The sequence below is a fragment of the Ascaphus truei genome, chromosome 4 (assembly GCF_040206685.1).
Source record: "Ascaphus truei isolate aAscTru1 chromosome 4, aAscTru1.hap1, whole genome shotgun sequence".
Taxonomy (NCBI): Eukaryota; Metazoa; Chordata; class Amphibia; order Anura; family Ascaphidae; genus Ascaphus; species Ascaphus truei.
The window spans coordinates 310,340,680-310,367,512 of NC_134486.1; the positions used below are offsets into that span (position 1 = coordinate 310,340,680).

The following is a 26,833-nucleotide window of genomic DNA, read 5'->3' on the forward strand; positions in this document are numbered from 1 at the left end:
ATATAATTTAGACACCGTTTCTAACGGCGACCCTTTGGTCGGTGTGAGAATTTAAGTTTCCCATATTTGTCCGTTACACAAACAAATTTAATTGATTATGTACTACATCCGTTACCCAAACAAATGTAATTGATTATGTACTACCTAGGTTCCGGAATACATGTTGATATAAGACGAGTAAAGATACAATCAAGGACCTGTTGTGCTCAGAGTAAAACCAATGGTACCTCCTTTCGGAGTCTCCTTACCAAAACACAGGTTTGTCAGTCCGGGGACCGTCCCTTTATTATATTTTCTCACCAACTTATGTACCGGACCTGAACACATATTATACACTTAGAACTCTTACCTAGTCCCGTTGCATTTGGCAACACGGTAGTATAACCTTACACCTTTTATATGGCGACAGTGAAGTACAATAAAACAGTAATAATGATATATAAATATAATAACTCACTTGAGTTAAGAACCCCGTCACTCGGATAGAATACCCCTCAAGACAGTTCTCTCTACAAATCACTCAAACTATTTAAACGTACCTTGATTCATATGGGCTCAGGTTTGAGTGATCAAGGAGCCTAGTCCGTCCAGGCTTCTGCTTCCGAGGTATTGGGATTCCTATTCGGGCGCCAACTGTGAAAGAGGTAAAAAAATATTACAATGCGGGTTCAGAATAACAAGTGAGTCTTTATTGTATGCAAGTGTACACAGGGAGAAAGCTTACAGAAACTCTCTGTATGAATACAATTGCAGATAATACTTATACCCAATACAAGCATCTACGCCCCCTTTATGGGGTGGTGACTTGCACATCATGAATAATAACTAAAACTTATAAGAAAAACAACATAAAATCCCAGAATCCTTATACAGGCACTTATCTATCTCTATAACCTTTACCCTATATTTGACTGACATCTGGAGCTTGTTAACTAGTACATTCCTCTAGTGGGGATACTGCATAGAAACAGGAGAAATAGTTTCTTATCTCTACTGGCACTGCCTGGCGCTAACCTTGAGGCCCATGCATTCCTATCTTCCTTTGCAGCTGCAGGCGAAGGCCGGTCCACAGAGAGCGAAACTACATTCTCACTTCTGTCATAACCTGAACAGATAAAATGGCTGCTTAGATCCTAGTGCCCCCTCCTTGAGGCCCACCTCTATCAGTCTTTCACATTACATATACATATACATGTAGCCCCCTTGCTAAAACCAGACCCTTTTAGCATGTAGGCTAGGTCAGCACTCTGGCAGTGTAGGGGTTAAACTCCTTACACTTGGTCCTGCTCTTAGCTAGGCTACAATGTAGCAGCTTCCTGCACATGAGGCATGACTCAGAGCTAGGAAGATTCTAGCCGCTCATGTGACCAGTGAGGTGATGCTGTGCAACACTTTGTTTTGCCCAGAGACTTGGGAAGGAAAGGTTCACACCCCCAGGGTATATAAATAGTGGGTCTGCCCTTTAGGATGAGGTGTGTCCTGGGGTCCTGCGTGAAGAGAGGCATGAGAAAGTGAGTTGGGTTAAGTGGGGCCCAGTTGTGCCAGAGTATATACCCCAGGGAAGCCAAGCAGAGCAGCAAGCCATATAATCAGGCAGGAGAATAATGGGGAAGCCTTTCTCCTTGCGTAGAGGAGGGAGATTCCCAACTGTGGGGTCCTGGAGCTAGGAGACCAAGAGCAGCTACCCTAACGCGCGTGTGTGTCTGTCTGTGTGTGTGTGTGTGTGTGTGTGTCTGTGTGTGTGTGTGTGTGTGCTGAAGCCATCCTACACGTGGAAGGGGTAGTGTGAGGTGCTAGTTCTGATGACCTACAGGGAGCTAAAACCTGCCCCGATTTGTTGCTGTTTGTTCATGCTGATCCTCCTGACAATAAACCTCAACACGTTTGCAAAGTCCCTGGCAGTCTGTAATAAGTTACTGATCTGCAAGTTCCTGCAAGGGGTCACCCCTGCCTCTGACAGAGCCCTTGCAAGTGGAGGTGCTGCACCATATCCTGTGAAAAAGAATATCTACCCTCCAAGCTCCCTGCCTTGTGGAGGCCCAGGCTTCTGGATACCTGCAGGTGAGCACCATGAACACCATATTCCCCCTTCTATCTGCCTTAGGAGGTGAGGAAAGGGTGTTGCATACACATATACACACGCACACATACACACACACACACACACACACACACACACATCAAATAGTTCAGTGAAAAAGACCTGACCAAAGTGGAAAAGTCCAGTCCTGTTGAAACTAGAAGTCCTTTATAGAGTCTTGATCGTTGTCTCATACATGTGGAAAGAAAATCAGAGACCAATCATAGTGTATAGTGTATAACTGTAAGACACTCGTAAATTAAAAAAAAATTGTGTGTATATATACATATACAAAAGAAAAAAGGTTGAAATGACAAACCAAAATACATATACTAACTCAAACACCACAACACCTATTGATAAATAAAAAAAAAACCTGATTTTAATAAAATACACTTTCTGATAAAATTATATGACTTACACTGGATTAGGGACTTGGGTGCTCAGCTCCAGATGGGGGGAAAAATTGAAACCCTACTTACAAAAGGGCACAAGGGATATTTCTTCCACAGACTCGGGGTCCAGCTCAGGAAATCAGACATTAATCCAGATGGTGGCAGGTCCTGCTGCTGCGTGTACCGCCAATCCAATAGTAATCCGTAAGGACAACACTGCCTGTGCTGGATTCCCCTCCTGCGACCCGTAGCCGCGTGGGACCACTCTGTGTACCGACTGCAAACTCCCAGGGGGGTGCGCACTCATACACAGAAGTGCAGCTCTCTCACTGCTGTACTCCGAAATTCACAGTCCACTTGCGACCGGGTAGGAAAGCAATTACCCCCAACGTTTCTCTGCTAATGACACGCTGATGGCACTCCAAAAAAAGTCACTAACCACCACCCTACGCGTTTCATGAGACAACTCACTTCCTCAGGGGTATAGTTGGTGTATGGGTATAGCTTATTTATATACCCTTAGGCTATAATCAGCAATCAGTAATTATTCAATCAATCACAGGTGAACAAATACAATGAAACAACATGCAAACTAAATCAGCAGAAAGCTAAAGGCTCTAATACAATTAACACATAACAATAAACACAAAAACGAATAAAATACAATGCTATAAAATCACTGTATATATACAGTCCCAGGTGACAAAATGTATACAAATATACCACTTGACATTGTATAAAATATCTACCAGACCTAAGATCCATGAACAAACTGCTTAAAAAATAATACAAGTATATAGTGGAGTGGAATTGCCCCATGATTTCTGTTAGATCCTACCGATGTACAGTATACTGATCCAAATCCTATTATCATAACAGATAGACTTATCCATGCTGCCTAATAGTTATAAGCAATCTAAGTTAGTCGAAGAGCCTGAGTATGTCTTCATATTGTCAGCATTATAGTAAAAAAGTAGAGAAGTTCCCCAAAAATCCCTAAGGATATTAGGAATAATCGCTACCACTCTATGCCCAACCATCAATACCAACACATCGGATAGATCTGTATAAAGGGACCTTAATGTAATGGTCAAATCCCAAATCCAAATAAATGAGAAAAAAATACATATACAAGATATACAGATGATTGTGAAAAATACATATATCCCAACAATTTCAAAAATGTGCACATATTAAGTGAAGTATACTAACATACACCTTAATTAAATCAAAATGAATTCCAGAAAGTATGCTCTGATACAACACAGATTCGCACTATTCTCTAGATTCAAGACAATTCCTATCCAATCAAAAAGAAAGATAAAACATACACCACTGCAGAATGACCCCATTAGTTACTATAATACAAGCACATTAGGTGCAATAATAAAAAAAAAAGTTGTCAAAATACAGGACAATTTCCCCCCCATAGTAAGGGCAAAGGTCAGTAAACCTATTATCAGTGCATCAAAACTGTATTTGCTTTTTGAAAGATCCAGTCATTATCAAATATATACAATTGAATATGAGCATGCATACAGCTAAATTACTTGAATGAGATTACTCAAGTTTTATCAGATAAACATGCATCCCTCTATCTAGATGGATATATGGACACACTACATAATACTTGCCAAGCATATATAACCAAGTTGTAGTGTTCAAACACTAATGGTGTTGAATTCCAATGCATATTCCCTTCTTGGTAAAGTCCAGTTGCAGAACACCAAAAGCGGCCCCCAAATATTAGGAGGACAGCAATTGTATACATTTTTTTCATCAAAAAAAAAATATCTATAATGAACAAAACAAATGCAAGACTTAAATAATAATAAAAAGAATATGCATTAAAAAAAAAGGTAATTTAAAGGACATCTCTAGCAGATGACACACATCAAAGAGATCTGCCCATGGATAGAAGTTGTACCGGACCAAGTACATATTCTGTAAATGGATATTAAGTATCGATTGTCTGAAAAATATCTGTATACAGGCTAGCAAGGACTCAAAAGTGCGGAGTACACTTAATAAACATATTTAATGTATAGTGAATGAAATTGAAATGTTGTCTATAAAAAGCTATAACAAACTATAACTAAGCAATGCATTCTTTTATCATAACGAAACCTTTTTTCTATGCCTTGTTCAGCTTTCCCATTTGCCACATGCCATTACCAATAATTTATACTAGCAACATTTATATTGTAAAAAAAAAAACTTCATAGGGTATGTTTGTACCCCAAAACTGACACCGCTGGAATTCAGTGCTACAGGCCCTGGTCTTGTTTATGGCTGAGACCTGCTCGTGTGTTTGTGTGTGTGCTTTCATTAAACTGAAGACCTATACAGACCAACAAAAGGGTGTCCACATGTACACCCTGGTAGAAATTCCAACTATAAAGTCTTCAATGTTTCTGTGTTTAATGCAGGTAGCATAGGAAGAGAGGGTGAGACAAATGATACTTATCTGCTGTGTGTTTTCTATGTTTCTGTTGTACTGAATAATCGTGTCTCGGAAGCAGAATACACCCGGCTCTAGTGCGATAGTTGAAACTCACGGTCACTGTTCTTTAAGTCACTAAAGGCTGATTGCATTTTTTTGGGGGGAAGACATTCATTTTGTTTATGGTCTTGTGATTGTGTATTTTATATTCATTTTACTGTTGTTTTTATCCATTCGAAACCTTTTATTTGAGTTGGGAAGTTTACATGTGAAGTGTACATACACAAGCAAACAGGGAGAATGGAAAAAGGAACATCCAACAATTTAAAGTTGATTCTAATTGAATGGGTGCAAGTGTCTAAGGTGTAAAAACTCTAAGCCACCTAATAAGGATATACTGGAACTAGAAAAAAAGGAGACACTGAGAAAAAATAGAAACAATCCGTTGAAACATACCCTTGGCGTGCAGCCCCTTCATTGGGTGGCATCGGACGAAGGGGCTGCACCCTGAAACGGTATGTGGTCCCCACCCCAAGGATAAGCCTATGTTGCAACTCTGTTTCTCATTTTTCTCAATTATCTATTGATATTTACCTTGTGGCCCTAATATTTTTCTATATTGTAACACTTTGTACTCTCTTTCCAATATATCATGGTGTTTCATTTCTATTGGTGTGTGTGGTGTCTTCTTTGTTCTGGTTCCTGTGTACACAAGCAAAATACATTATTTTGTTGCTTTTATTATTTTAGAATCTGTATAGTGTTAGGAAGGGCTATGAAACAGCCCGCAGTAAGTAGGAAGTCGCAGGCTTCAATAAAGGATTACTTTTCTCCTTCAACTAATATCCATCACGCATCACACACTATACAAATCCACAGAAGCATGAACAACATTTTCTTTTTTGATGATGCAAGAAAGATTATTTCGTCCGTATACATAAGCAATCCAGAATTGTATCCATGTCTGCAGTGAATCTGGGCTTGCAGTGAATCTGGGCTTGCAGTGAATCTGGGCTTGCAGTGAATCTGGGCTTGCAGTGAATCTGGGCTTGCAGTGAATCTGGGCTTGCAGTGAATCTGGGCTTGCAGTGAATCTGGGCTTGCAGTGAATCTGGGCTTGCAGTGAATCTGGGCTTGATGTGGCTGGCAATAAAGTGCTGCCAATTTAGATTGGATACAGGTGCTTATTTTTTATTGCATAGGAGAAACATAGACACGTCCAATGAGCTGGCACCACATCTCAAATCAGGGTCTTGCTTCTATGTCAATTGTTTTAACCACCTCGGTGTTCATGTGACATCCCCCACTGTGCTGTGATGCAGCGTATGTTAATGACATATACCACATTACACTATATGCTTTTTCTATGACTTCCTTTTGGCCGCACCTATAGTGCCGTCGATGTCACCCGTCGTGTCGCCGTCACCCGTCACCACTGGTGAAAGTTATATTTCGCCGGGTGGCGGCGGCGCGGGTTTCCGGCCATTTGATTGGTTCAAGGGCCGTCACGTGAGGCGATAGCCCTTGAAAAATCAAATTTTGCTGGCTACCAGTTTTAGCGACGGCAACGTCGCTCCATCGCATTGTCGCCACCACGCTTACTATAAGCGCACGCGGCGGCAATGCATTTGTTTTCGGGCCACGTCGCCGGCACTATAAGCGCAGCCTTAGATATAATGCCCTAAGACATGAGTGGCAAACTCCAGTCCTCAAGTGCCACCAGCAGGTCAGGTTTTAAGGATATCCCTGCTTCAGCACAGGTGGCTCAGACAATGACAAAGAGCCCTGATTGATCCACCTGTGCTGAAGCAGGAATATCCTTAAAGGCTGAACTGTTGGTGGCCTTTGAGCACTGGGGTTGGCCACCCCCTGATCTAGTAGATCTACTGATGTCAAGAATTCCAACATTAATCAGTAAAGAGGTTGTTTTACTGTTCAAAATACAGGCAGTCCTCGTTTTACAACGCTTCGTTTTACAGCGAATGGCTTATCCAACGCTATGCAATGCATACCTAAATTCATTTTTACAACGCCAAAACGGCTTATCCAACGCTAAATATAATACAGTATATAATTTATGTGTGTGCTGCATATCTTATTGCCTGCGTAAAATATTTGGTGTATTTTAGTGTTAAAAATGGTATTTTCAGGAACGGAACCTTTCATTTAAACAGTGTTCCTGGAAAATGTGTTTCGCTTTAAGACGTTTCGCTATCCAACGCCATTTTGAGTAACGCATTGTGTTGGATAACTGAGGACTGCCTGTATTGATTTGAAGTAGCAGCACTTACATAAAGTGATTCAAGGGTGCATCACATCGTACACAGAAAAACAGCTTGGGTCTTTGTTTTATAGATACAAGATGGCAACATGTAATTTAGGTGCGGAAGAATGCTGCTGTTTATTTTTAATTGCATTAGGAGGGCAAAAGTGTGTCTTGCTTCTTGAAACCGTAAGAGAATTTGCGTACAAAGAACACCAAGGCATTTGATTAAGCTATTTATGCCCCTATTTTACCATCCGTGTACACTTTGGGAAGTGGTGTTTCTGCCTAATCTGAATGTTAGAAACTTGATTACCAAGTATCTTACATTTCTTGCAGATGTGATATGGAGGAAAAAATGGTTTATTGTGTGTATGTATGTATATATGTATGTATGTACATCCATCTATCTCAATGTTTCATATAGCACATACATAAAAAAAAAACCCCTGCTCCTGCTTTTTTAAAACTTCGGAGGTGGAGCGAAGTGTGTGTGTGTGTGTGTGTGTGTGTGTTTGTGTGTTTGTATGAAACAGTTTGTGAACCTCAATGATAATTAGGGAAATTCCATAGTTTTTCCATGATAAACGTCTTTAATCAAAACCAGTCTTTTCTTAAATAACAATAAAAAGAACACTGCTGTCTGTCTGAAGTTCGCCAAAGAGCACATAGAGGATCCACTAGACTTCTGGAACAATATTCTCAGCACAGACGAGTCAAAGGTAGAACGTATTGTGCCTCAATGAGAAAAGTTATTTTTGGCGAAAACCAAACGCTTCATTCGAATAGAAGATCCTCATCCTAACCGTCAAGCATGGTTGTGGGAGTGTGATGGTTTGGGGCTGCTTTGCTGCCTCAGGAGCTGGACAGCTTGCCATCATTGACACTACCATGAATTCTGCCTTTTATCAGAAGATTCTAGAGGAGAATGTCAGGCCATCTGTCTGTGAGCTGAAGCTGAAGCGAAAGTGGGTCATGCAGCAAGACAATGATCCTAAATATACAATCAGATCTACAAAAGAATGGCTGCAGAAGAAGAAATTCCGCATTTCAGGAAGGCCTAGTCAAAGTCTGGACCTAAACCCCATTGAAATGTTGTTGTGGCAGGACCTGAAGTGAGCTGTCCATGAAAGGAAGCCCTCAAATGTCACTGAGTTGAAGCAATTGTGTAAAGAGGAATTGACCAAAATTCCTCAAAACTGTTGAGAGACTGATCAGCAGTTACAGTATACGCTTAGTTGAAGTCATTGCTGCTCAGGGGGGTGCTACCAAATACTGAATCTAAAAGTTCACATACTTTTTCACACATGGATATTGAATGTTGAATCACTTGTGGATAAATAAATGTTGAAAAAGTATCCTGTTTTGTGTCATTTGTTTGATCAGCTTATCTTTATTATTAAGATCGAATAACATTTTAGGTTTGAAATATGTGAAAATCCTAAGGGGTTCACAAAGTTTTTCTCGTGTGTGTGTGTGTGTGTGTGTGTACACGCATGCAAACATATATACACATCACACATATGCCCGTATACATACATATATACACGCATATGTACAGATATGTATGTTTGTTTATATACACACAAACATACAGAACACTTGTACCTTCTCTGTACTTTGAGAATGGTTGGTTGGTAAAGATGTGACTGTTTATAACTTGGGAATTACTTTATTAAAGGGATTTTAGTGTAGACTATTACTGAACACCTCTTCAAATAGATTTTTTGTGTAAGAAGACATTACATGATGAATTGTCTTTAGTAGAATTACACCACTTGATAAGCCAATAATTACTGCTTTGTGGAATGTTGTAAAATTGCCACTAGATGGGGCTAGCGTTCCACCTCGAGTAAGGAAAAGGTACTGTAGGATGACAAAATAGTTACCCTTGATAAGTTGGCATTATGCATAAACGTTGATATTGGTAACCTTTAAATATTTCTACAAAAAACATGTTCGCACATATTCTATATGAAATGCATTTCCATTTGAGAACAAAGTTAACCAGCATCAGTGACTAATGGTTAAAATGAGGTGCTTGTCCTTTTACAAAAAAAAGAAAAGTCAAAATGTTTTGAGTGACAACGGGTATTTTGTTTGTTCTAATAATGTCATCTGATTTTATTGATAAACCGCTACCGTTTCAGGGAACCAATTAGGAAAGGATACTAAATTAAGAGCTACGCGCAGTATAACGCCGTGATTATACCAGAAACAAATGGCAGACATCCTATGTTGGTTTACATACCATTAGCGACGTGCGTGCCGCCTGGAGCTGCAGGGCGGCAGACTCCTGAAGAGACTTTGAAATTAGTTTCTGGCAGGCGATGGCCGCGTGATTCAGCCAATGAGGGCGAACCCCTCACGGCCACGCCTCCGCCATGCCAACCTTGTCTCCTCACTGCCTCTTCTCCTTGATCAAGATGCCGCTCGGTGACGGCATGATTGTGACATCACCGGATTGCGCTGCTGCTCAGTGGCATCTGGTATAACCGTGGCCTCACTCACCCTAAACATCTGGACTCCAATGTGTGCAAACACTTTCAACATGAGCTGTCAATATATATATATATATGACTAAAAAGGAGGGAGAGTAGGGTCAAAAAGGTGCACTCAAATGCTGAATTATGAAAAATAGAAATGGACTTTATTAACAAAGAGTATAAAAAACACAAAAGACAGACCCACACAAATCACATGTCAGATCGCTATGCGACACAACGTAAAAACATCAAAGATGTTTTTACGTTGTGTCGCATAGCGATCTGACATGTGATTTGTGTGGGTCTGTCTTTTGTGTTTTTTATACTCTTTGTTAATAAAGTCCATTTCTATTTTTCATAATTCAGCATTTGAGTGCACCTTTTTGACCCTACTCTCCCTCCTTTTTAGTCATATTATTCCTTTGGGTCGGTAGCACCACCAGAGGGTTACCTTTTACCTTGACCTCTGGTTACTGATTATTTAATCACACAAGGGTGATTTGATTGCGGCATCTATTGTGTGTTCCATATATATATATATATATATATATATATATATATATATATATATATATATATATATATATATATATATATTTTAATAAAATACTTGTATTCATCTCATTCCCTTTTTTACCTATTGTTTGTTTATTTTAACATATCTAGGACTGGATCTGTTAAAGCTTCTTTTTATTTTTTTTTTAGGTGTTCACTGCACTCATGGCTTTAACCGAACGGGTTTCCTTATCTGTGCCTTTTTAGTAGAGAAGATGGATTGGAGGTAACTGTCTGGCTTTTTCTGGAACAATGCAAAGTAATTGCCAGGATTTTCTGTAATGCATGTTACTGCTGTCTTGATCTGCTGATTCTGTTGCCAAAATTCACAATCATGCTGAAAAACGTGCTTGGAGAATACGCCAGTTGCTTAATTATCTGCTTTTTATGTTTCGTTTGCTCTTGGAAAGGGCACAAAAAAAAATAAATCACCAATGTTTATAAAGGGTGTTACAAATGCTCTCCTGCTATTAATATTAAAAAACATAAGAAAGAGAGCACAAAGCATACCTGTATTTTTCTTAGATGCAAAATGTATTAATATCTGATAAAATGGCAGTGCCGTGCATCTGAAATGTTTATAAATGCCGCTCACAGGCAAACTGTTTTTAGGGTTTTCTCGGCCTTTGTACCAAGAACCCCAGAACTGACTAGACCAACTGTGCTAGGACATATTAGCAAAGCTATGGGTTGTTGTAGTGAAACTTCCTTAGTGGCACCTTATTCGAACTAGGGCAAAAAAGAATTGTGGAGACAGAAATGAAACGGATGTGACGTCAGTGCTGGCAGTTGATGCCGGGCTGTGTTCTGGCTCAGCCCGACCCCAACACTGACATCACACCCGCTCCAAAAATCAATGCGGCTATTGCCGCCGTCGCCGCTCCTAACGGCCTGATGGCCGCCGCACTCCCCACACGGCCGCTGACATATGCGGCTTGCCGCCGGCGCCGCTACTAATGGCCGCCGTTCTCGCTGCCATGCCGCGCATGCGCTGTTGTGTTTTGATGGCTAACCCCTCCCCTCAGCCCCGGCCGCTCCAGCACATGTGCCATTCCCCCCAGATGCATTATTACATCGGCTCCCCGTGGGGCTGGAGGCCGCTGACCTGGCTGCCGGAGGAAGCCAACAATGGCTGCGGGGTCTGCGTGCTGCGCAACTGTGTATCGGGGGCGAGTGAACTTCCGCCATTGCCGCTCCTATGCCGCGCATGCGCAGCAGTGATGGCGGCAGAAGAGGCTGTTGTGCTATGCGTCCTCCACAGCATAATCAGAGGGAAGAGCGCCCCACGCACATTACCGTGCCCTCCTGTAACCCCCTTGTGTGGACCTGGCTGCAGCAGGACACGCAGCTCTACCAGGGGTAGAGAATGGGGACTGCGCCGCGGTCGTGTACCTCCGGGGGGCGGGGGGGGGGGGGTGACGGGAACACAGGACACAGGACACAGGACACAGACAGGACACAGAAAGAGACATACACACCACACAAACACTGACTGACACACATACACACACACACACTGACTGACACACATACACTGACTGACACACACACATATATACAAACACACAGACACTAATTGACACACACACACAAGGAATTCACACTCTCAGTCATGCGCACACTCAGTCGCACGCACACTCAGTCACACGCACACACTCTGTCACACGCACACACTCTGTCACACGCACACACTCTGTCACACGCACACACTCTGTCACACGCACACACTCTGTCACACGCACACACTCTGTCACACGCACACACTCTGTCACACGCACACTCTCTGTCACACGCACACTCTCTGTCACACGCACACTCTCTGTCACACGCACACTCTCTGTCACACGCACACACTCTGTCACACGCACACACTCTGTCACACGCACACACTCTGTCACACGCACACACTCTGTCACACGCACACACTCTGTCACACGCACACACTCTGTCACACGCACACACTCTGTCACACGCACACACTCTGTCACACGCACACACTCTGTCACACGCACACACTCTGTCACACGCACACTCTCTGTCACACGCACACTCTCTGTCACACGCACACTCTCTGTCACACGCACACTCTCTGTCACACGCACACTCTCTGTCACACGCACACTCTCTGTCACACGCACACTCTCTGTCACACGCACACTCTCTGTCACACGCACCCTCTCTGTCACACGCACCCTCTCTGTCACACGCACCCTCTCTGTCACACGCACCCTCTCTGTCACACGCACCCTCTCTGTCACACGCACACTCTCTGTCACACGCACACTCTCTGTCACACGCACACTCTCTGTCACACGCACACTCTCTGTCACACGCACACTCTCTGTCACACGCACACTCTCAGTCACACGCACACACGAGGAATTCACACTTAGTGCAAATAGCTAATACAGGGGATGTGTGCCGAGCACGCGCGTTATAAGTCAAATTTATTTGCGTTTTGTCAATGAAATTGTATTTTGATTTTTAATTAAAACATCACAAACACAAATACAATTTCTGTGACAAAAGTCAAAGAAGTTTCACTTACTATGCGCGTGCACAGCACACACAGCTTTTTTTTACAGAATTTAGGTTTGTTTTTAAGGTGATGTTGCCAATGGGGTAAACCCGACCCCTTCAATATAATACATCTAGACTGCAATGCCAATATTCCCGCATACGCTGTTTATACTGTGTAATTGTAGTCTTTATATTTTGTTATTTTTTATTAGCCAGAAACGCTTCTGTAATCCTTTCAGTGCTTGAAAGGCTGTCCGCACATTGCTTTGCAATTTATTGTAGGTCCTTGCAGCACTGTGAGGGCTTCCTTTCAATAGTCTGTCTGCTAGCGGTTTAATTTGATTATTTATAATCTAGCGAGTAAAGTAAAGCCACACATCAAAAAGAGGGCGCGTTTTATTATGGCATTTATACTGAAGCAGAAATGTATTTAAATGTCAGAAGGAACCCCCCCCCCCCCCCCCCCATCCCACTGCATTTTGCAAGATGTGCTGTAAATATTTGCTAGTGTCAGTTTGCTCAAATCTGGTTAGTACAGACTGGTCAGGACATTACTTTATGATTCTATTATCCAATTAAAAGTGTCCTCCTGTAACCTTGACTGGCATTGTGGTACAGATGGGCACTACTTTAAGTACAGATCTGTACGTTGCGTTTTTATCCAGAGTAAACGCCCAGCTGCACAATCACATATGACCACAAACTACACAATACGTACTACTTTAGTTCAGGAAAAGTTGTGCCTTACAGTAGTGATTTAAGGCTCAGAATTCAATAAATAAATTAAAAAAAGTCCAATCGGTTTACACACACACACAGACACACACACACAGGACAGACACACACACCCACCCAGACAGACACACACACACACACACACACACAGACAGACAGACACAGACACACACACCCACCCAGACAGACAGACAGACACACACACCCACCCACCCAGACAGACACACACACCCAGACAGACACACACACACACACACACACACACACACCCAGACAGACACACACACACACACACAAACCCAGACAGACAGACACACACACCCACCCAGACAGACACACACACACACACCCAGACAGACACACACACACACACACACACAAACCCAGACACACACACAGACAGACAGACACCCAGACAGACGCACAGACAGACGCACAGACAGACGCACAGACAGACGCACAGACAGACGCACAGACAGACGCACAGACAGACGCACAGACAGACGCACAGACAGACGCACAGACAGACGCACAGACAGACGCACAGACAGACGCACAGACAGACGCACAGACAGACGCACACGCACACATACACATACACATACACATACAGACACACACGCACACATACACATACAGACACACACGCACACATACACATACACATACAGACACTGACGCACATACACATACACATACACATACAGACACTGACGCACATACACATACACATACACATACAGACACTGACGCACATACACATACACATACAGACACTGACGCACATACACATACAGACACTGACACTGACGCACATACACATACAGACACTGACACACATACACATACAGACACTGACGCACATACACATACAGACACTGACGCACATACACATACAGACACTGGCGCACATACACATACAGACACTGACGCACATACACATACACATACACATACTGACGCACATACACATACACATACAGACACTGACGCACATACACATACAGACACTGACGCACATACACACATACAGACACATACAGACACTGACGCACACATACACACACATACACATACACATACACATACAGACACTGACGCACACACACACACATACAGACACTGACGCGCTCACACACACACACACACATACACATACAGACACTGACGCACACATACACATACAGGCACTGACGCATATACACATACAGACATTGACGCACACATACACACACATACACATACAGACACTGACGCACACATACACATACAGACACTGACGCACATACACACATACAGACACTGACGCACACACACATACACATACAGACACTGACGCACACATACACATACAGACACTGACGCACACATACACATACAGACACTGACGCACACATACACATACAGACACTGACGCACACATACACATACAGACACTGACGCACACATACACATACAGACACTGACGCACACATACACATACAGACACTGACGCACACATACACATACAGACACTGACGCACACATACACATACAGACACTGACGCACACATACACATACAGACACTGACGCACACATACACATACAGACACTGACGCACACATACACATACACAGTGTTCGACAAACCTATACATTTGCTCGCCCCGGGCGAGTGGATTTAACCCCCGGGCGAGTAAATATTGGCCCAAGCAGCACTCGTTTGCTACTAGGTGGCGAGTACATTTTTTTTGTGTGGCGAGTTGATTTTTTGGTGATTTGTCAACCACTGCACATACATATACACATACACATACACATACAGACACTGACGCACATACACATACACATACAGACACTGACGCACATACACATACAGACACTGACGCACATACACATACAGACACTGACGCACATTCATATACACATACAGACACTGACGCACATACACATACACATACAGACACTGACGCACATACACATACAGACACTGACGCACATACACATACACATACAGACACTGACGCACATACACATACAGACACTGACGCACACACACACACACACACACACATACAGACACTGACGCACATACACATACAGACACTGATGCACACACACACACATACACATACAGACACTGACGCACACACACCCAGACAGACACACACCCAGACAGACACACACACCCAGACAGACACACCCACACCCATACAGACACACACACACACACACCACACACACACACACACACACACACACACACACACACACACACACACACACACACACACACACACACACACACAGACAGACACACACACAGACACACACCCCCAGACAGAGACACACACCCCCAGACAGACACACACACCCCCAGACAGACACACACACCCCCAGACAGACACACACACACCCAGACAGACACACACACACACCCAGACAGAAACACACACACACACCCAGACAGATACACACACACACACACACACCCAGACAGATACACACACACACCCAGACAGACACACACACACCCAGACAGACACACACACACACACACACACCCAGACAGACACACACACACACACACCCAGACAGACACACACACACACACACACACCCAGACAGACACACACACACACACACCCAGACAGACACACACACACCCAGACAGACACACACACACACACACACACACACACACACCCAGACAGACACACGCACACACCCAGACACACACACGCACACACCCAGACACACACACGCACACACCCAGACACACACACACCCAGACAGACACACACACACCCAGACAGACACACACACACCCAGACAGACACACACACACACACACACACACACACACACACACACACACACACACAGACAGACACACACACCCAGACACACACACACACACGCACACCCAGACAGACACACGCACACCCAGACAGACACACGCACACCCAGACAGACACACACACACCCAGACAGAAACACACACACACCCAGACAGACACACACACACACCCAGACAGACACACACAGACAGACAGACACACACACACCCAGACAGACACAGACACACACACACACACACCCAGACAGACACACGCACACACCCAGACAGACACACGCACACACCCAGACACTGACGCACACACATACAGACACTGACGCACACACACACACACATACTCATACAGATACTGACGCACACACACACACACACACACACACACACACACACACACACACACACATACAGACACACACAGACATGTTTTACATTTTCTCATTTAGTGTTGTATTGACGCGTTGTAATGTTTTTTTTCTTCTCAGCATAGAGGCTGCAGTGGCTACCTTTTCTCAGGCCAGGCCGCCAGGCATTTATAAAGGAGATTACCTGAAGGAGCTCTTCCGTCGTTACGGGGACATCGAGGACGCACCTCCACCTCCCGAACTCCCAGACTGGTGCTTTGATGAAGAGGATGAGGACGATGAAGGGAACCCAGTACTGCAGGAAGCAGAGGCGGGATCTTCAGGAGCCGCCTTTAACAGAAGGAAGAGGGAACGTTTAAAACTGGTAATTATTCCCTTTCTCGACAGTTTCAAAGCAGCAATTCCCCCAACTCCCCATAAAAATAACATATTTCCTGACTTTTTACCAGTGTGAGGTGATTTTGGAGCTTTATTTAGCAATTCTGTACATTTTCCTTCAATTCAAATGTAAAATGACCTCTGCCATGAACATACAGTAAAATAACACAGGTTGCCTTGCTTACAGCTGGTGAAATAATAAAAAGGGGACAAAATGCATGAAAGCCATTTAGGTCTCATTGATCACTGAAACCCTGATACAAATGGGAAAGCATTGTTTTTTTCCAGCACATCTACATACAATGTCATGTGATATATAAGAAATCTGACCTTTGATAAGTCATTTGACTGGTGCTCCCGTCCTGTCATTTCTAATTAAAAGGTAAAGAAAAGCACTGCATTTTTTTTATTTTTTTATTACTTAGATTTTTTATTAATCATTTTCCCAAAAGTAAGAGGGGTACAAAAAGAAAAAAAGGAGGGGAACAATACAACGGTACAATATTGCAAATAGTCTGATTACACATTAGGAGGGGAGGAGAGTATGGGAAGGGGGGAAGGGACAGCATTTGAAACCATGTAACGTATTAAATAACAGGTTAAATACAAAATAAATCATAAATCACTCTGTTCAGAATAATCTAGTCTAAATATGGGGATATACCTGCATGTCTAAACAAAGGAGCCCATGTCTCTGAGAATTGTGAAGTGGAACCAGTTAGGTAGGCAGTGAGTTTTTCCATATAGACTATATGCCAGATTTTATTATTGATTTGTTTTAAGGATGGGGGAGTCGGTTGTTTCCAGTTTTTGGTGATGGTGCATCTAGTAGCATTTAGAATTTGGGAGATAACTTTAATTTCTTTTTGTTACGATTGGCCATTGGTTTTCCCAATACTGTATATATTGGGTCCTGGGGGACAGTGATTCCCAAAACCCTGTGTATTAAAGCAAACACTTCCCTCCATGTTTGCTGAATTTTTGGACACGACCAAAATATGTGCAGTATATTCCCCATTTGACCACAACCACGCCAACATAAAGGAGAGACACCTAGGAGAAAAGAGTTCAACCTGGTAGGAGTCATATACCATCTAAATATTAGCTTGTAAATATTCTCCTTAATCACCACACAGGAAGAATTTTTGGAAGCGGCTTCCCAAACATCTTTCCAAACATCAAGGTCCAAATTGGTATTTAACGCCTCCTCCCAGGACACCATATATTTATCAGGAGTTTGGCTATTTTTGACGGGAGTCAAACTATGATATAGCCTGGAAGTAATGCCCTTCATAAGAGGCTGGCGTAGACACCAGTCTTCGTTTAGGGTTAACACATGTGGTTGGTTTGGCTTGTAGATGGATTGGATAGAGTGCCTAACTTGGAGAAATCTGAAAAATTCAGAGGAGGGAATGTCGTGGCTCGTTTGTAACGAGGTGAATGGAGGGACTTTACCTTTGATGAGAATATCATTAACTCTTAGGAGTCCTTTTTGGACCCAAAGGTTAGATTGTTGGTTATTAGTGTAAAAAGGGAGGGAGGGATCTGAGAACAGGGGTTGCATGAGGGATGGGGTACCAGTCAGTTGGCACCTAACTTTAAGGGAGTCCCAAAGATTACATGCGAATGATAACAGCGGGTTTGTGTAAACCCAGCTGGTCTGGATTTTCTATTAAGCCAGAGGAGAGTCTTAATTTCGAATGGGGAGCAGATCAATTCTTCTAGTTCGACCCATCTTTTTTCGGCTGGGTTTGAGTGCCAACTAACTAGTTGCCCTAGTTGTGCCGCTCTATAGTACTTTTGTAGGTTTGGAAGGGCTAAGCCTCCTTCTAACTTAGATTTATAGAGGATATCTTTGCGGACTCTAGGACGTCTATTTTGCCATACAAATTTCAGAATTTTATTTTGAATATTATTTATGTCCTTCTGACAAATCTTTACTGGGAGAGTTTGGAAGAGGTACAGTATTCTAGGTAAGATGTTCATTTTAATAGTGGCGATCCTTCCGAACCAAGAGATGATGTATGGATTCCAGGTGGACAAGTCCTTTGCAACTTGGTCGAATAAAGGTTTAAAGTTTATTTTGTATTGGGATGAGTAATCTTTTGTTATTGGAACCCCATAATATTTAATGTGGGTCTGATTCCACTTGAAGTCGAAGTTAAGTTGAAGTAATTTTACCATATCTTTGGGAAGGTTTAAGCCAAGAGCCATAGATTTAGAGTGGTTAATTTTTTATCCTGAAAGGGAGCCAAACTCAGAGCTTGGAAAAGGTTGGGGAGTGAAATAAGAGGATTTGAGAGCGTCAATAGTATGTCATCCGCATAGAGAGCTATCTTGAATTCCTTCTGTCCAACATTGATACCCGTGATATTGGGGTTCATTCTTATCTGGCAGGCTAATGGTTCTATTGCCAAAGCAAACAACAAGGGGGACAGTGGGCACCCCTGTCAGGTTCCGTTCGATATTGGGAAAGGGTCAGACAAGGAGTTATTCGTTTTTACTATGGCTGTTGGAACAGAGTATAACGTGTTTATGCTGTTTAAGATTTGGGGAGTAAATCCCATTTGTGAGAGAGTGGCCTTCATAAACTGCCAATCCAGCCGATCAAAAGCTTTTTCAGCGTCTAGTGAAAGTAATAATGATGAGCATGTGGTTTGTTTTGCTACATGTATTAAGTTCACCGTCCTCCTTGTGTTGTCAAGGGCTTGCCTGCCCAAAACAAAGCCAACCTGGTCCGGATGGATCAATCTTGGAAGAATATTGTTTAATCTAGTGGCCAAGATTTTTGCATATAATTTTAGATCTGGTATAGAAAAACAAAGGAAATAAAGTCCATCCACGGTGCAGCAGAAACAAATCACAGTCACATAATAGTTCATCCAATAGATCCCATATAGACTGGATAATAACAATCTTGATCCTGGGTAAATAAATCCTTATATAGCTGCTCAAATGTACATAATGAAAATACTGATATACAGTGTAATTGAATCCTATAGCTCATGAATAAGTGGCTGCTATCTTAACCGGCTTAAATCATAAAGTGGGATTTATAGGGTACTGGGGAGACAATTACCAAAGGTAGAGTGTCACCTTTTAACCAACCACACACAGATAAAACCACAGAGCATATAGGTAACACTAACAGTATGCAGCAGGACAATACCAGAGTACACTCACTATTGTAGGAAGTGAAGGTGAATAGCAGGAACTCCGTCAAAGCGTGCATCCAACTTGATAGAAGATTAACAGCAGGAAAAACCTCTAGGGAGGAAAGTGGAGCACTGCGCAGGGACAAAATGCAGGAACCGGCACACCAATGCTAAAAAAACTGGTTTATTGATCGACTAGGTGAGACACCAACAACATAGCAACCACCCACTCTGACGCGTTTCGGGCTAGGCCCTTTGTCAAAGAGTATAACCCCCATAGTAAAACACACAACTTAAATACACATCTTACCTAATTGATGGATTCCATAACCGGAAGTGACGTACAGTATGCGGGACAAAACGGAAGTGTCACGAGATTAACCAGTGAGACTGGAGTATCTAGGAGACAACCCGATAGGGCCTCATAGCGCCACCTAGCTTGGAGGACCCACCAATGAGGTATAAACTATACAAGAAGACAGAAGTCATAGCCTCACTGAGTGCTCTCACGGCCGGAAGTGACGAAAGCGGAACCAAACTAAAATCTCGTGGTTGCTATGTTGTTGGTGTCGCACCTAGTCGATCAATAAACCAGTTTTTTTTAGTATTGGTGTGCCGGTTCCTGCATTTTGTCCCTGCGCAGTGCTCCACTTTCCTCCCTAGTGTTACGCCGGTGCTGCCCGCAGACCAGACCCGTTCCTTTCACTGAGGTGAGGAACGTATAGAAGCACGCACCCGCAGCAAAGGGAGCGTGTCCGGAGTGTGGTGATTTTGGCGTTGCAAGGCCAGGTGTATTTAGCTAGCAATACTTGCCGGTACCGGTGTAGAAATGCCGTTGTTGTTGCCGTTAGCCAAAGTCTGGGATTGGAGAATTCCGGAAGGTCGTTTGTCCAAGCAGGGGTCTAGAGCCAGAGAGAGACGTCCGCCAAGCCAAGTCGTAACCTGAGAGAATGAGAGAGAAAACGCCAGAGTAGTAATCCAAGTGAAAACTATGTCGAGCAATGAATGATAGGAAGGACTGGCATTATAAAGTGTGGCTGCCCAATCAGAAGTGAAGGCAGACCTGGAGGACTGCGTGGAGCCATCCTGGATAGGTTCCCTTGATTGGCAGGCAGGTGAGGAGTCTTGTCTTGACAGGAGATCATATTCCTGTGTTGGGGGCGGGTCTTCACTGCCAGAGCAGTGAATAAATTAACTTCGCCCGGCGCGCGCTGTTCAGGCGCGCGCCCGAGCAACATGGCGGCCGCGTGAGGTACTGCTGGAAAGCGGGGACGCCGAGGACGACGGGGAACCCCCAGAACCGCCGGAGGTGAGTGGCGCTGGCGAGGGATGCGCGCCACGGCAGCAGGAGGGAATATATCAGCAGAGGAACCAGGGCGCGGACGCCGCGATCCCTGATTCCTCACAGTACCCCCCCCTTCAGGATCGGCCTCAGGACGATCCTTCCATGGTTTCGATGGAAACTTCTTACGAAAGCGTTTGAGGAGTCCTGGAGCATGAATATCTTTCAGGGGTACCCATGACCTCTCTTCGGGTCCAAAACCTCTCCAGTGGACCAAGAAGTGGACTTTACCTCTTGAAAGACAGGAATCCAGTAGAGCCTGTATTTCACACTCTTCGTTACCCTGTACCATCACAGGATCTGGTTTAGAAGTGTGATCCGGAAAGAGGCTACTGGAGATAAAAGGTTTGAGAAGTGAGGTGTGAAAGACATTCGGAATTCTCATGCTTTGAGGAAGTTGGAGTCGAAAAGAAACCGGATTAACCTGCTCCAAAATGGAAAAGGGACCCAGGAACCTAGGAGCCAATTTGAGGGAATGCGTTTTGAGACGGATGTTCTTGGATGATAGCCAAAACTTGTCCCCGGGTTTGTATTCGGGTGCCGGACGACGGTGACGATCAGCCTGATTTTTAGATGTCAAGGATGCCTTTTGTAATGCAGATTGTATTCTGGACCAAGAGTCTTGTAGGAGAGCAATATGTTCGTCCACGGCTGGTACCCCAGAGGATTCTTTAGTAATAGGTAGGCGAGCCGGATGGAATCCGTAGTTGATAAAGAAGGGGGTCTCGTGGGTGGACTCATTCCTGGAAGAATTGATTGCGTACTCAGCCCAGGTAAGTAATTCTGCCCAGTCATCCTGAGAATTGGAGACGAAGCACCTTAAGTATTTCTCGAGGGATTGATTAACCCTCTCGGTCTGTCCGTTGGATTGAGGGTGATATCCAGAAGAAAAGGAAGACGAGATACCTAGTCTCTTGGTGAAATTTCTCCAGAACTTGGAGACGAACTGGGAACCCCGATCGGACACGATGGATGTGGGAATCCCATGGATCCGGAAAATCTCTTTGGCAAAAATATCCGCAAGGGCGGGTGAGGAGGGTAATCCTTTGAGAGGGATAAAGTGTGCCATCTTGGAAAACCGATCCACTACCACAAGAATGGTATTCATGCCATTCGACCTAGGCAACTCCACAATAAAATCCATCGAAATGTGGGACCAGGGACGCTCCGGAATAGGTAAAGGTAAGAGAAGACCCTGAGGTTTCTGACGAGGAATCTTGTTACGCGCACATACCGGACAGGACCGTGTAAATTCCAGAATGGTTTTAACCATATTGGGCCACCAAAAGGTACGACGGATGAGGTCCAAGGTTTTCTTGAATCCAGGATGCCCTGCCGAACGGACGGCGTGTCCCCAGTTCAGTATTTCAGGGATAAATTTGGGTTCCACATACAAAGAGTCTTTAGGAACCACAAGACCGGACGGGAGGTTCTCTTGAGACGATGATCCTCTCTAGATTTTTGAATGCCACAGCTGCTAAGATTCTTTGTTTAGGGAGGATGGACTCAGTGGTTTTCTCTGATCTCTCTTCAGAAGAGTATTGCCGGGAGAGAGCATCCGCTTTGACGTTCTTAGTGCCGGGAATGTATGAGAGAACAAAATTGAATCTAGAGAAAAATAACGACCAGCGAGCTTGGCGAGGACCTAAGCGACGGGCATTCTCAATGTACAATAAGTTCTTATGGTCCGTAAGGATGGTGAATGGCTCTTTTGACCCCTCCAGAAGATGTCTCCATTCTTGAAGAGCCATTTTGACGGCCAAAAGTTCCCTATAGCCCAATTCATAATTCCTCTCTGCCGATGAAAATCTTTTGGAGAAAAACCTGCAAGGATGAAGTTTATCCTGGGAAGAAAATTTCTGCGACAGAACCGCCCCAGCCCCACAGTCCGAAGCGTCAACCTCTAAGGTGAAGGGGAAATTCGTGTTAGGGTGTCGAAGGATGGGAGTAGAGACAAAAGTTTGTTTCAGTGTCTCGAATGCCGTGACAGCTTCTGGAGACCAAGATGAAGGGTCTGCACCTTTTTTGGTCAGTGCCGTGATAGGAGCGACAATGGTAGAAAAGTTGCGGATAAACTTCCGGTAATAATTAGAAAAACCCAAAAACCGTTGAACAGATTTGAGGGAATTGGGTTGTGGCCAATCCACGACGGCCTTTAGCTTCTCTGGGTCCATGGCCAAACCTTTGTTGGAGATGATGTATCCGAGAAAAGAAGTGGTAGACTGATGAAAAATGCATTTCTCCATTTTAGCAAACAACCGGTTCTCGCGGAGGCGTGAAAGCACAAACTTCGTATGGATGATATGATCCTGTAAGTTTTGAGAAAAAAATAAGGTTGTCATCCAGGTATACAATGACAAATATATTAAGAACGTCTCGAAAGATGTCATTGATGAAGTCCTGAAAAACTGCCGATGCGTTGCATAACCCGAAGGGCATCACTAGATATTCGTAGTGTCCGCTACGGGTGTTGAAGGCAGTCTTCCATTCATCGCCCTCCCAGATGCGGATGAGGTTGTATGCCCCACGGAGATCCAGTTTAGTAAAGAGATTGGCCCCCTGAAGTCTATCAAAGAGTTCGGAGATGAGTGGGAGTGGATAACGATTCTTCACCGTGATATGGTTCAGACCCCGGTAATCAATACATGGTCTGAGAGTACCATCTTTCTTTTTGACAAAGAAGAATCCAGCCCCCGCAGGAGAATTGGAATGACGTGTGAAGCCCCGCTTAAGATTCTCACGAATATATTCGTCCATAGCTTTGGTCTCGGGCAATGAGAGAGGATAAGATTTGGCTTTAGGCAAGGTATAACCAGGTACCAGATCAATCGGACAATCGTAGGAACGATGAGGAGGTAGAAGTTCAGACTGAGCCTTGCTGAAAACGTCCAAGAATTCGGCGTATGGAGAAGGTAACTCCCTCGGAGAACTTGATGTATTGGCTAATAGAAAGGATGGTTGCTTGATAGAGGAAAAAGGTTTCTCTGATCTTGACCTCCAGTTAATAGGGTTAGGAGAAACCCAATCGATGAGTGGATTATGCTTCTGTAACCAGGGCAAGCCAAGCGTGATAGGTGTTCCTGGGGCATGAATAACATCAAAACCCAGAGTCTCTTTGTGAGAAGGAGTAGAAAGGGTGATAGGTCCGGTCTCTAAGGAGATATAAGCCGGGGTGAGAGGTCGATTATCAATCCCGACCAAGGCAACGGGGGAGTCCTTCCTGGAAAGCGGAATTTGATTTTGCTCAGAAAAGGTTTGATCTATGAAATTCCCTCCTGCGCCGGAATCGATAAATGCAGCAGTGGAGGTGCGGAAAGTCGGTCCTGAAAGGGAGATGGGAATAGTCAATCTTTTGGGAAGTTCCCTTCTGGGAGGGGGACAAGGAGATTCAGTACCCAGAGAGCGCCCCTTCGTACTCACTGGGCTTAGTCGTTTCCCGGAGATGGAGGATGATTACGGGTACGCTGCTCAGAAGCTCCGCAATGATTCCCCAGTAGAGCGAAGTTGTCGTGACGGTACCCGAGGTTGCTGAACTCCAAGTTGCATCGGCTCTGGAGCCTCCAGCGCCGGTAACGGGGGTACGACGGATCTCTGGTTAGTAGAGAACCTGGAAAAGGAAGTACGGAAAGGCGTAGCCCGGGGAAGCTGACGCTGAGCGCGGCGTACCTGAAGGCGCTGATCCATACGAGTAGCCAGGGTGATGAGATCCTCCAGTAACTCTGGCCTGGTGTGGGAAGCAAGTTCATCCTTCAGAGACTCCGATAGACCTTTCCAGAAGACAGCGACTAAAGCCTCCTGACCCCAATGAGTCTCAGCTGCTACAGTTCTGAATTCCAAGGCGTATTGAGCCACAGGCCGACGTCCCTGTGTAAGCTCTAGCAGGGTATCAGAAGCAGTCTCTTGACGTGCGGGGATATCAAAAACCTGTCGAAAGTCCCGTCTGAAGGCCGCGTAATCGCGGGTAATATCAGGGCGTAGTTCCCAGATCGGAGAGGCCCATGCCAGTGCATTACCTGTGAGCAGACTATATACGTAGGCTACCTTTTTCCGGCCAGTAGCATACAACTGGGGAGCCATCTCGAACTGGATCTCGCACTGGTTGAGAAAGCCACGACAGGCGTGTGGATCCCCTGCGTAGGGCCTTGGAGCCGGAATCTTCGGAACTGAAAATGAAGTGGAAGATAAGTCAGGCTGCGCCGGGGGTGCAGCCGCAGGCGGAGCCTGTAAAGGGCGGTCCGATACCTGTTGGGAGAGGAGAGCCACTTGATCCGTTAAGGCCTGTATTTGTTGGTACATGGCCGTCATCATAGAGTCCACAGTCTGGTCTGCGTCTTGTGGGCTCGACATAATGTTACGCCGGTGCTGCCCGCAGACCAGACCCGTTCCTTTCACTAAGGTGAGGAACGTATAGAAGCACGCACCCGCAGCAAAGGGAGCGTGTCCGGAGTGTGGTGATTTTGGCGTTGCCAGGCCAGGTGTATTTAGCTAGCAATACTTGCCGGTACCGGTGTAGAAATGCCGTTGCCGTTAGCCAAAGTCTGGGATTGGAGAATTCCGGAAGGTCGTTTGTCCAAGCAGGGGTCTAGAGCCAGAGAGAGACGTCCGCCAAGCCAAGTCGTAACCTGAGAGAATGAGAGAGAAAACGCCAGAGTAGTAATCCAAGTGAAAACTATGTCGAGCAATGAATGATAGGAAGGACTGGCATTATAAAGTGTGGCTGCCCAATCAGAAGTGAAGGCAGACCTGGAGGACTGCGTGGAGCCATCCTGGATAGGTTCCCTTGATTGGCAGGCAGGTGAGGAGTCTTGTCTTGACAGGAGATCATATTCCTGTGTTGGGGGCGGGTCTTCACTGCCAGAGCAGTGAATAAATTAACTTCGCCCGGCGCGCGCTGTTCAGGCGCGCGCCCGAGCAACATGGCGGCCGCGTGAGGTACTGCTGGAAAGCGGGGACGCCGAGGACGACGGGGAACCCCCAGAACCGCCGGAGGTGAGTGGCGCTGGCGAGGGATGCGCGCCACGGCAGCAGGAGGGAATATATCAGCAGAGGAACCAGGGCGCGGACGCCGCGATCCCTGATTCCACACACCTAGAGGTTTTTCCTGCTGTTAATTTTAGAGCTGTGTTTAACAAAGATATAGGTCTGTAGCTAGAGCACATCATGGGATCTTTTCCATCTTTTGGGATTACGACTATGGTTGCTCGTAGCATATCTCTGGGTGGGGGGAGGCCTAAAAGCATCTCATTAAATACCTTGGTTAAGTGTGGGAGGAGTATTATG

General features: G+C 44.6%; 1 protein-coding gene across 3 annotated transcripts in view; it reads left to right on the forward strand.

The window, feature by feature from the left end:
• Window positions 1-26,833, forward strand: part of RNGTT (RNA guanylyltransferase and 5'-phosphatase) — a 416,958-nt gene that overhangs the window by 21,328 nt on the left and 368,797 nt on the right. For all 3 annotated transcript variants that reach the window (XM_075597840.1, XM_075597839.1, XM_075597838.1), the window contains exons 5-6: window positions 10,373-10,448; window positions 16,799-17,042. In XM_075597840.1, the coding sequence (XP_075453955.1) occupies window positions 10,373-10,448; window positions 16,799-17,042 (320 nt within the window). The remainder of the gene's footprint in view (window positions 1-10,372; window positions 10,449-16,798; window positions 17,043-26,833) is intronic.